Below are 12,629 nucleotides of genomic sequence, written 5' to 3'. Positions count from 1 at the left end.
GAGCAGGGATGGGATTAATTGGATAGAAACAGAAAATGCTGGACAAACTCAGCAAGCCTAGCAGCATCTATAGAGAGAGAAAAACAGAGTTAATGCTTTATGGCTAAAGAATCTTCTTCAGAGTAATTAGTTGGATAACTCTTTGAAAAAGCTAATGCAGACACAAAGGGACCAAAATGGTCTCCCACTGTGCGGCATGATTCTCTGATTTGAGGAGAGTGGCAGTGGCCAGGAAGTCTTTTAGGTGCATCTAACTAATTTAAATTGGACTTAACATCTCACCTACCATACAGAAAATCCAACAATATAGTCCAAGGTTATGAATTCTAACTCCTGGAATTGAATTTAACTGCAAATTATAGATTTAGGCTGAAATTTTGCAATTTTGGCAGGTTGGAAGGGAGTGGGAGACTGGGGGTGAAATAAGGCATCATACAGTGGCTTCTGCCTCTGCCTGGATTTTACTCACAGTGGAGGGGTAGCAGGTGGCCTGCCCTCCCATGGTTAAAGCCACTTCACTGGCCAATTAATGCCTACATAAGTTCCTTTTCCAGCAGCCACAGAATTTGGTAGGGGGTTACAGAACTGATCATCTTGGAGGCCTTAACTGCCAAGCTGGGGTGAGTAAGTCCTTCTGGTCTTCAAGTAATTCCACCCTCGGATGACTGTCTGTGTGGAGTTTGCACGTTCTCCCCATGTCTGTGCGAGTTTCCTCCAGGTGCTCCAGTTTCCCTTCACAGTCCAAAGATGTGCAGGTTAGCTGGATTTTGGTAGTGCTAAATTGCCTATAGTGTCTGGGGAAGGGTAGGCTTACAGTGATGGGACTGCATTTGGGGCTGGGTAGGATACTTTCACAGGTTCGATGGGCCTAATAGCACACTTCCAAACTGCAGGGATGCTATGATTCTAATTTTTTTCCTAAAGGACACCCACACCCACTGAAAATAGTTCTACATACAACTCCCCACCCCCCTCAATAAATCTGGCTCCATTTTCAACACCCTTCACCAGGGTGTTTACAACTTTGAAGGTAAGTCCATCTTTCGGGGGGGTGATCAGCTGGCTGCCTGTAGTCCCACACTCATTTGATTATCTGGCAGCTCTCCCCTCAAGCCATTATTTGGCTACAGGGTGACACAGCCAAACGATGCCACCATCACCACCTCAAATTCCAGCACAGAGTTAACCAGGTCAAGATGACATCTAACAATTTTCTCATAAAAATACCTTCCTTTGTTTTTTCAGTAAAACCTGCCAATTTTTACATCAATGTTATTGAGAGAAAGTACAGCAGGTACCAGGTAGCCAGCTCCTATGAAATCTCCAGCAATTATATTAAAACAGTGCTTTCCGGGTCCTGCGACCTGCTTCTTAATCCAGTCACTCAAATATGCATAATTAGGTAGAGTCAGTCTCTTCAAAGAGCTGTGGAGATGAGTCAGGATGTACCACCAATCTTCAGTCAGGTTTATGCCAGCAACAAAAAATCCATCTATGTCAAAAAAAACTACGGTTCAGATGATATTCAACAAAAGATAATTATGAAGAGATGACAAGATATTCTGCATGTAGTGAATAACACACTGACCCTTATTAAGCATGGAGAAAAAGTGAGGACTGCAGATGCTGGAGATCAGAGCTGAAAATGTGTTGCTGGAAAAGCGCAGCAGGTCAGGCAGCATCCAGGGAACAGGAGAATCGACGTTTCGGGCATAAGACCTTCTTCAGCCTGAAGAAGGGCTTATGCCCGAAACGTCGATTCTCCTGTTCCCTGGATGCTGCCTGACCTGCTGCGCTTTTCCAGCAACACATTTTCAGCCCTTATTAAGCATGACCTTGATGTTTTAGTTGCTTGACACATTAAATCTCTCATTCTTATCTCTGTCCTCGGCTTCCTAAACAGTTCCACTGTAGTTCAATAAAAGGTTAAGGAACAGTGTCTCACCCTCCAAATAAGCACTTTGCATCCTTGCAGATTCAACACTTAAGTTTAACATTTCAGATCAAGAACACTCCTCCCTTTTTGTTATCCAGATGCAACTGATGATTATTCCATTTTATTTTCTTTTGTTGTTGAATTATCACACTGTCTTGCCTCACAATGCTATCCTTTTTGTAACTTAATCTCTAATCTCTCCTGTATCCCATGTGATTATAGACCTTCCCTTGTGTTCTTTCTCCCTAGCCCATTCCCCCTTTATGTACTTGGGTTGAAACAGGTTACATCTCTAACTAACTTTTTCTGGTTCTAATAAAACCCTGTCAGAAACTTTCTACATTTTCAATTAGATAAATGCTGCCTTGCTTGAGATCAACACACACTAAGAATCAAACACAGTGCTTTCTAGGCTACATCGTTACATGGTAGGACATTTGCAATTTTGGAGAAGGTTTGTAGCTCAGGTTGTAAGTTTGCTCGCTGGTAGGTTTGTTCTCTGACGTTTTGTCACCATCCTAGGTAACATCATCAGCCTCCAATGAAGCATTGGTGTTCTGACCCACTTGCTATTTGTGTATCTTGGTCTGTTATGGTGGGTGATATCACTTCCAGTTCTGTTTCTGAGAGGTTGGTAAATGGGGTCCAAATTGATAAGTTTGTTAATGGTTTGAATGCAACAAACGTTACATTGGACAAACGGACAGGCAAATACATCCATCCTGGGACAGGCTAAACAAAGACATGCACAGGAATTAATGGAGGCCTGGCATTCAAACCAGAACTCCATTAACAAACATCCATTTGGACCCCATTTACCAACCTCTCAGAAACAGAACTGGAAGTGATATCACCCACCACAACAAACAAAGACACATAAATGGCAAGTGGGACAGAACACCAATGCTTCATTGGAGGCTCACTGATGATGTTTCCTAGCATGGTGACGGAATGTTGGAGAACAAATCTACCAGCTCGGCGAGCAAACTTACAGCCTGATTGTAGGAAATCTTGGATAGCAAGCCTGGAATTTCCAGGGGATCATTGATTCTCAGCCCTCATAATTTGTTTTGCTGTTGCAGCATGCGAAGAAGACTGGAGGTTGAGGATTTCATCTCATCATTTTCTCATTCTGTTTTGGGAAAGATTCACTGTAGTGAATCTAAGTGGGCGGCACGGTGGCACAGTGGTTAGCACTGCTGCCTCACAGCGCCAGAGACCCGGGTTCAATTCCCGACTCAGGCGATTGACTGTGTGGAGTTTGCATGTTCTCCCCGTGTCTGCGTGGGTTTCCTCCGGGTGCTCCGGTTTCCTCCCACAGTCCAAAGATGTGCAGGTCAGGTGAATTGGCCGTACTGTTAGGTCAGGGGTAAATGTAGGGGTATGGGTGGGTTAGGCTTCGGCAGGTCGGTGTGGACTTGTTGGGCCGAAGGGCCTGTTTCCACACTGTAATCTAATCTAAGCTAATCTAATTGACAAATCAAACACCTCAGATATTCATGTTATTTATGGCAGTGTAGGAAACCATTCAGTAAAAAGGTGGTGGTGGTGTCCTAGTAATGGCAGTGGATTGGCACAACAGCTGAGGCCTGGGTACATATCCCACATGTAAATGATGGAACTTGAATTCAATAATATCTGAAATAGAAAAGCTGGTCTAATAGTAATCATGTAACCATTGCCAATTATTGTAAAAACCCAAACACATTCATAATGCCCTTTAACAGCAGGAAATTAATCTTCCATTCTTTTGACTTACATGTGACTCCAGACCCACAGCAATGTGGTTGACTCTTAACTGCCTTCTGGGCAATTAGGAATGGGCAATAAATGCTGACCTAGCCAGCAATAGCCAAATCCCAGCTCTCCATAGAGTCAGTCAGTCCCATACCCCCACTATTGCTGTAACCTTGCAAATTTCAGAAGCCCATTGAATTTCATTATAAAATCATTGATCATCTCTACTTCCATCACTCAGAAACAGTTTCAAGTCATTACCACTTGCTGCATTAAAGTTTCTCTCGACCCTCTCATCAGTTGTGTAAGACATTAAACCACTGTTCCTTACTCCTTGAAATGGGATCAGTTTTTCCTTGTCTATCTCATTGCAAATCTGTTATTCTCTTGTACACCGAGATCAAATTTAAACTCAATCACTTTTGCTGTACGGAGAACAAGCCTAGTTCAATGTAGTAGCTAAAATTCCCCCATCACTGGTATCATTGTGATTAATCTACTCTGTGTCCTATCAAAAATTCTCACATCTTCCTAAAATGTGGTGTCCAGAGCTGTATGCCATATTTTAGTCGTGGTCTAACCAGACATTTATAAAGGTTCCATTCTTTTCAACTAATGGACAAGATTTCCAGAAACCATTTCTAGTCACGTGGGATTTCATAAATGTGCACTGATGTGAGCACATTTGGAACACTCAATGTTTATTAAAGGATCATATTTTCTGTACCTGGTCGTCCAGCCTGTTTCTGATTTTCTAGATATTGGACTAGCAATTTAGGATCATATGTGTCTGCCCACCAATAAGGGATTCCAGGCCAAAGTTCCGGATATTGTTTTGCAATATTGTCATCATAGGAGATGATGACTTGGCAACCCAACTCCCAAAGTCTTCTGAGTGTTACTGGTTCCTGTAAAACAAAATGTGCATTAGAGATACATGCACTAATTGATTCACAAACTCATTTTCAGGCAGTACTATTTAAATCCTTATCTGGAATGCACCTTCCTCGATGCGTATTTGGTCTCAGCTGTTGTGTGTAAATCTTCCTGTGTCCCTTTCCCATATTTTCTTTAAATCAAATTTTTGCAAAATTGATGCATATGGTCTTTTTAAAATATGGTTTTGCCAGTTGTAGGACTTAGTCACACAGCTTAGAAGCAGACCCCTTGGTCCAACTAGCCCGCTGACTATAATCCCAAACTAAACTAGTTCCACCTGCTTGCCCTTGGCCCATGTCCCTCCAAACATTTCCTATTCATGTATTTTTCTAAAATGTCTTTTGAACATTGTAACTGTAGCCACATCCACCACTTCCTCTGGAAGTTCATTCCACACATGAACCACTGTATATAAAAATTGCCTCTTACATCTTCTTAAAATCTCATCTTAAAAATATGCCCCTTACATATTGAAATCCCCCCCCCCCCCCCCACCTTGGGAAAAGACAGCTGCCATTCACCTTATCTATTGTTGTCTAATATTACTTACAGAAGAGGTTTTTGGATATATTTTGGACTCAAATAAGTTCTTTATTTCCTGAATTAACTCATGATGTTGTTGCTCATTCATCCCATCGAAGAATCTGCAGGCCAATATAACCACTTCCTTAGGATGAGCTTTTAACCAAAGTCCAAGCTCCTTCAAAGCCTCCTTTAAAATACAAATTTTCAAAATATCTATTACGTCGAAAAGAAGAATGCAGTTGTCACAGTCAAAATCCATTTAACCGAAACACCGATTTATCACTCCTCAGAACCATAATGGTATTCTGCACTATAAACACTTGAATTGTGTTTCCCAATATAAATAACTAAGAAAGAATATAGATAAACTGCAAACATCCAATGGCAGCATATAATCCAACAAATCATCTATATTTAAAATCAGATTTCCTGATATATTTCATTTTTTAGTCAGGCTTACCAGGACAGTTACAGTTGTAAAGATCCCATGTACAAAGTATAAATGATCTGAAGTATCATTTGGTTTACGAGCAATCCTTAAATCAAAGAACCGAATACCTGCTTCCAGTTGTTCAGTTATACTGGATTCCTGGCATAGGAAGAACAGGACTTTGGTTATTGCTCCTTTTCCACCAAGAAACAACATTAAAACCTTACATATGTTGCTACATTTATAGCAATGACTACAATTAAGTACTTCCTTAGCCATAAAGCATTCTGAAAGGCTTTATACATATACAGTACAAAAACATTTTCTTTAAATATGAACTTAATGCATAGTTTACAGGAATGGAACAGAACACTGTTTGAGGGAAATGCAGTGAGTCATTACAGCTAAAGGAAACATGAAATACAGAAGTGATGGGAGGTACTGCAAGTGAAACAGTTTCTTTCACAGATATTCCCATTGCTAATAAATTACCTCTCACGTCAACAGTGGTCAGCGACTCTAGATACATTCCTCTTTTGCAGTCCAGGACCAGAAACCCTTCAATAGCCACTACCAGATATTAGCCCATCTCACACACAAAAAAATTGAAGAAGAGACAAACCAAATAATCATAGAATCCCTACAGTGTGGAATCAGGCTATTCAGCCCATAAGTCCACACTGACCCTCCAAAAGCAACCCACCCAGAGCCATCACCTTACTCTATGCCTGTAACCCAGCATTTCCCATGGCTAATCCACCTAGCTTGCACATCCCTGGACACTATGGGTAATTTAACATGGTCAATCCACCTAACCTGCACATCTTTGAACTGTGGGAGGAAACCAGAGCATAATCTAATAGGTCTGGCTCAATATCCAAGAATGAATCAAATCTGCTTATTCTCCTCTCTCTATTTCATGGTGGTGAATGTAATCTTTGGCACTTCAACTGCTAAGATTATCTAAGTTATCAAAGGATTTTGCAGTCTATATAGTTTAACATCACATTGCATAATTATACATAAAACCAGAACAGCATTTTGCCACTACATTATTTCATTAGGGTTCTCAAATCAAACCACTGTATGTCAACAATTAGTTCAATATGAAGTGTATATGCACATGATGTACTGTTGTTCAGTGGTAAACTAGGGTACTTCTGTTCCTGACTTTACACCAACATTGATATGGTACGAGGGCCAGGAGGGGGAACCAAATAAAAACTGCATAAAGAATCAGACAGACAAAACTACAGATAACACCACAACGTTCGGATGACATATTCAGAGATACAAAAAGTTTACAGATACAACATTACAAACATGAGAACTAACACATACACAAAGACATCTCAACAGATTACCTATTGTTATGCTATTTGAAAAAGTACAAACAGGAGCTCGTATTTGAATATACTATAAACAACACAGGCTCACTTATGCCTGAAATCTAACAACCTGGAATTCAGGCGACCTTAGTAATCAGAGGTAAGGCCTCAGCTAGAGCACTGTATTATTCTGAGCACTACTATTGAAGAAGGATATCAAGATTTTGGAGAGTGCAGCAGACATTTACTAGAATGATAAATAATGTCAGTGCAGCCTGGTTCAATTATCCTCACACTTCGGAACTTGGACTACACCCGCCATGTGTAATGACAGCAGATCTATGATGTGAAACATTGCATTAAGAATATGGAAACCTAAATTAGCAATTCACAACTATTCTGTTCTATGTGAGTTGCATAAAATAGGATTGGTTTGTGTCACAACTATGATTTTTAAAAAACAAGGTTGTGCAGTGATATAGACACCGGCCAAACACCTCTCGAAACTGGGTGGAATGAAATTTTACCTGAGGTAAGTTGAGGCAATCTCGATTTGGGCACAAAAGGGACCTTAATTTTAAACTAAACTAGTATTGACAGGGGCCATAGGGTGAAACATGTTGAAAATGAAACAAGAAGGTTCTTACCAATTGCAGCGATGGCACATTATGAGACAATGTTATAGGAAGCTTTCAGTTACATCTATCCTGACTTTATCCTTTTTCCCTGTGCAAAGAGCGAGCTATTCTGGTAGGTTGGGCTCCACCTGAATAATGCTGGGACCAGAGTCCTGGCAAATCACATAACTAGGGGTTTTAAACTGAATAGTAAAGGGGACTTAGGTTCAGTTACATGATAAAATTATGGAAAAGGTTAGGAGGTAGTGCTGACTAGAGGTTATTAAAATTTCCAGAACAAGCAATAGGATAGAGAGCATAGAAAGGGTCAGGAATCTAACTTCAGGCACAGCAGATAAGAGTACAACTATGAGAAGGGAGCAGTAAAGAAGGACTGAGGGAGTTGTATTTAAATGCACTCAGTATTTGGAACAAGGTAAATGAGCTTGTAACACACACTGAAATTGGTAGGTACGATGTTGTGGGTATCACAGAGATGGCTGTGAGGAGATCAAGGCTTGGAACTGAATATCAAAGGATATGCATCGTATCGAAAGGAGAGAGATGGGAAGCGGAGGAGAGGTTGCCGTGTTAGTAAAGAATGAAATTAAGTCGATAACAAGAAGTGATATAGAGTTAAAAGGCGTGAAATCTGTTTAGGTAGAGTTGAGGAACTGAAAAGGGAAAAAGATGTTGATGGGAGTTATGTAAACGTTTCCTAACAGTCATCAGGTTATGGGGCAGAAAATAAATCAGGAGATTGAAAGGACATGTAAGAAAGGCACCACCACAATAATCATGGGGGATTTCAACATACAGGTGGACTGAGAAAATCAGGTTGGTAGCAGATCTCAAGAAAAGGAATTTGTAGAATGTCTACAGGATAAATGTTTTTGAGCAGCTTGGTTGTAGAACCCACTAGAGAACAAACAATTCTGAATTTGGTGATGTGTAATGAGGCGGATTTGATTAGGGAGCTTAAAGACAGTGACCATAACATGATAGAATTCATCCTGCAGTTTGAGAGGGAGATGCTGGAATCAGATGTAACAGTATTACAATTGAATATAGGGGACTACAAAGACATGAGGGAGGAGCTGACCAGAGTTGATTGGAAGGACAGCTTAGCAGGGAAGGCAGTGGAGCAGCAATGACAGGAATTTCTGGGTAAATTTGGGAGGCACAGCAGAGATTCATCCCAAGGAAGAAGAAAGATACTAAGGGAAGGATGAGGCTGACAAGGGAAGTCAGGGACAGCAGAAATGCAAAAGAAAAAGCATACAATCTGGTGAAGATATATATATATATGCAAGGTTAGACAGAGGTAACACTAGACATTAAACCACTGGAAAATGAGGTTGAACAAGTATTAATGGAGAATAAAGAAATGGAAGGGGAACCAAATCGGTACTTTGCATCAGTTTTCATGGTGGAAGACACCAACCGCATACCAGAACTTCAAGAGAGTCAGGGGGCAAAGGTGAGTGTAGTGGCCATCACTAAGGAGAAGGTGCAGGGTAAACTGAAGGTGCAGGATAAACCACCTCGACCGGATGGACTATACTCCAGAGTTCTGAAGGAGAGAACAGAAGAGATTGTCGAGGCATTGGTGGTGATTTTTCAGGAATCAATTGAGTCAGGGAGGGTCCCAGAGGACTAGGAAATGGCTTATGTAACACCCCTGTTTAAGAAGGGAAGGAGGCAGAGATAGGAAATTATCAGCCAGCTAATCTGACTTCAGTCATTGTTAAGATTTTAGAGTCCATTATTGGCTGAGATTGCGGAGTACTTCGACGTGCATGGTAATATAGGGCTGAGTCAGATAATGGTGAGGAAGCAAGGAAGTTGCAGAAGGACTTGGAGAATGGGTAAAGAATTGATAGAGGGAATACAATGTGGGAAAGCGTGAGGCTATGCATTTTGGTAAGAAAAATAGAGACATAGACTATTTTCTAAATGAAGAAAGGCTTCAGAAATCTGAAGCACGAAAGGACTTAGGAGCTCTAATTCAGGGTGCCCTTAAGGCTAACATGCAGGTTCAATTGGCAGGAAGGAAGGTAAATGCAATGTTAGTATTCATTTCAAGAGAGATAGAATACAGAGCAGAGATGTAGTGTTGAGGCTGCATAAGGCTCTGGTCTGAACTTATTTGGAATGTTTGAGCAATTTTGGGCCCCGTATCTAAGGAAGGATGTGCTGGTGTTGGAGGGGATCCAGAGGAGGGTTACAAAAATGATGCCAGAGGTGAAGGTCTTGTTCTATGAGGAGCAGTTGAGGATTCTGCGTCTGTTCTCAGTGAAGTTTAGAAAGTTGAGGGGAGATCTCACTGAAACTTACAGAATACCGAGAGGCTTGGATACAGTGGATGTTTCCACTAGTCGGGGAGACTCGGCATAGCCTCAGAGTGAAGGGATGATCCTTTAGAATGAAGATGAGGAGGAATTTCTTCAGCCAGAGGGTGATTAATCTGGGGAAATCATTGCCACAGAAGGCCAAGTCGTTAAGTGTATTTAAGACAGAGACAGATAGCTTCTTGATTAGTAAGAGGATCAAGTGTTACAGGGAGAAGGCAGGGGAAAGGGGTTGAGAAGCATATCAGCCATGATATGTAGGAGCAGTCTCAATGGGCCAATACTGCTCCTATGTTTTATGGTATCTTGAATGCTTACATAAAAGCAAAATAATGTGGATGCCAAACAGCTGAAATAACAGAAAGAGCTGGAAAAACTCAGCAGACCTGTCAGCATCTGTAGAAAGAGAAACAAAGTTGACATTTCAAATCCTGTGTGGCCCTTCATCACAACTGAAAGGAGCTGGAAAATGATAGTTTTATGCTGTTAACAAAAGGGAAGGGGGTTAAGTGGAACAGCTGTAAGAATGTCCAAAGCAAAAGATGATTGGAGTGTTAATGGAAGTAAAGGAGAGATATGGATGCAAAATGTACACTAATGATAGATGTGAGTGGTGGAAAATAGATTAACTTTGATACTGCGTGACTGTGCATGTGTGTGTGTCTGTGTATATACGCAAGCACATACAGGGGGTGGAAGATGGTGTTCATGCGTGGAAGTTGTTGATCTCGGAGTCGAGTCCTGAAGGCTGTAAAGTGCTTAACTGGAAAATGAGGTGCTGTACTTCAGATTTGCTTTGAGTTTTGTTGCAGCACTGCAGCAGGCCTTGAACTGAAATATAAGCAAAAACGTTGCAAATCAGGGTGCAAAGTGATCTGATAAAGCAGTTTGCAAAGTTGGAGTTTACCTGTGTCCTACACCATTTATATATCTCTGGTCGAATTATACAGGGAATTACATGATCCAAATAGTTTAAAATCTTATCTGAAGGTTTGATCGGAGAGTTTAAGTCTAAGCAATAGGTCATCGAGTCATGGCTTCCTAAAAGGAACAAAAGCAGTTCCACTGTTAAAATGTTGTACAATTACTTCAAGTGAATCAACCATACTCCTTGCTTACAATATTTACATTCTATACATGATAAATATAAAACAATGGGTAACATTCACCTGGATTCCTCACTACACCTGATCCAAATGGCTGTCCATCAGCTTTGTGTCCCACTCACAGCCTTCCTTCCACTCTCAATCACTACTCCAAGTTCTTTGAACTCTCAATGTAAACTATTTCTTTCACTTCCTCCATGAGAAATTAAACCCAACTAGTTCCTTTTTCAAATATAGCTACATGACATTTTAAGCAGACATATGTGGCCAGCCATTCCTTCCACTGAACATCTAAGGAAACAGATGCACCCTTAGACATGTAGCACTCTGCTGGAGTATCAGTTATTACAGTAGGATTTGAACACTGGAGTTCCTTGATTCTCATTTAATTTGATATAAAGTCATTCATATTACTGTTGTGATCCCAGCTGATGGTCAAATCAGATCCTAAAGTAAAACCTAGCTTGGTAGACCATAAATTTTATTTTGGCAATTTAGTGGTCCAAATAGTTTAAAATCTTATCTGAAGGTTTGATCGGAGAGTTTAAGTCTAAGCAATAGGTCATCGAGTCATGGCTTCCTAAAAGGAACAAAAGCAGTTTGGTCAGCCACTGAACATATTCACAAGAGGCTGTTAATGTTCTTTTAACAAAATCTATTGCAGACGAGAGGGGGAAAAGCTATGCAAGAACTATCTGAGATGAATTTTATCCTCAACAACGATACAGATATTCAAACCTGAGTGAAGGGTCATAGAGTCTTACAACATGGAAGCGGACCCTTCGATCCGACCAATCCATGCCGGACAAAATCCCAAACTAAACCTGTCCCACCTGCCTGCTCCAAACCCTTCAATCCAACTTGTCCACACCAACCATGTTCCCAAACCAAACTAGTTCCACTTGCCTGTGCTTGGCCCATATCCTTCCTATCATTCCCTATTCATGAATTTATCCAAAATGTATTTTAAATGTTGTAACTGTACTTGTAACCACCAGTTCATTCCACACATGAACCACTCTGTGTAAATATACTGCCCCTCCTGTCCTTTTTAAAATTTTCCCATCTCACCTTAAAAATATGCTCCCCCACCCGAGGGAAAAGACTCTTGCTATTGACCTTATCAATGCCTCTCATGATTTTATCAACCTCTTTTAAGGTCACCCCTCACCTCCTATGCTACAGTAAAAAAGGTCCCAGCCTATCCTTACAACTGAAACCCTCCATTCCCAGCAAAATCCTGGTAAATCTTTCCTGAACCCAATGCAATTTAATAATATCCTTCCTACAGCAGAGCAACCAGAATTGCACGCAGTACTCCAGAAGAGGTCTCACCAATGTCCAGTACAACCTCAACATGACAAGCAAGCTCCTATACTCAAAGGGGTGAGCAGTGAAGGCTAAAATGCCTTCTGAACCACCCTGTATACCTATGATGCAAATTTCAAAGAACTATGCACCTGAATCTCTAAGGTAAAAACAATGACTGCAGATGCTGGAAACCAGATTCTGGATCAGTGGTGCTGGAAGAGCACAGCAGTTCAGGCAGCATCCGAGGACAGGCAAAATCGACGTTTTCGATGCTGCCTGAATTGCTGTGCTCTTCCAGCACCACTGATCCAGAATCTGGTTTCCAGCATCTGCAGTCATTGTTTTTACC

At 41.0% G+C, this 12,629-nt stretch overlaps 1 protein-coding gene across 2 annotated transcripts in view; it reads right to left on the bottom strand.

Annotated features, from left to right (window-relative positions):
- Positions 1–920: 920 nt before the first annotated feature.
- Positions 921–12,629, bottom strand: part of si:dkey-66a8.7 (PI-PLC X domain-containing protein 1) — a 27,345-nt gene continuing 15,636 nt past the window's right edge. For both annotated transcript variants that reach the window (XM_043692327.1, XM_043692326.1), the window contains 5 exons: positions 10,771–10,904; positions 5,598–5,726; positions 5,163–5,324; positions 4,401–4,581; positions 921–1,492 (listed from right to left, as the gene is read on the bottom strand). In XM_043692327.1, coding sequence (XP_043548262.1) covers positions 1,242–1,492; positions 4,401–4,581; positions 5,163–5,324; positions 5,598–5,726; positions 10,771–10,904 — 857 coding nt within the window. In that variant the 3' untranslated portion in view covers positions 921–1,241. The remainder of the gene's footprint in view (positions 1,493–4,400; positions 4,582–5,162; positions 5,325–5,597; positions 5,727–10,770; positions 10,905–12,629) is intronic.

This window comes from Chiloscyllium plagiosum, chromosome 6 (assembly GCF_004010195.1).
Source record: "Chiloscyllium plagiosum isolate BGI_BamShark_2017 chromosome 6, ASM401019v2, whole genome shotgun sequence".
NCBI lineage: Eukaryota > Metazoa > Chordata > Chondrichthyes > Orectolobiformes > Hemiscylliidae > Chiloscyllium > Chiloscyllium plagiosum.
This window is presented reverse-complemented; position numbering and strand designations above follow the sequence as displayed.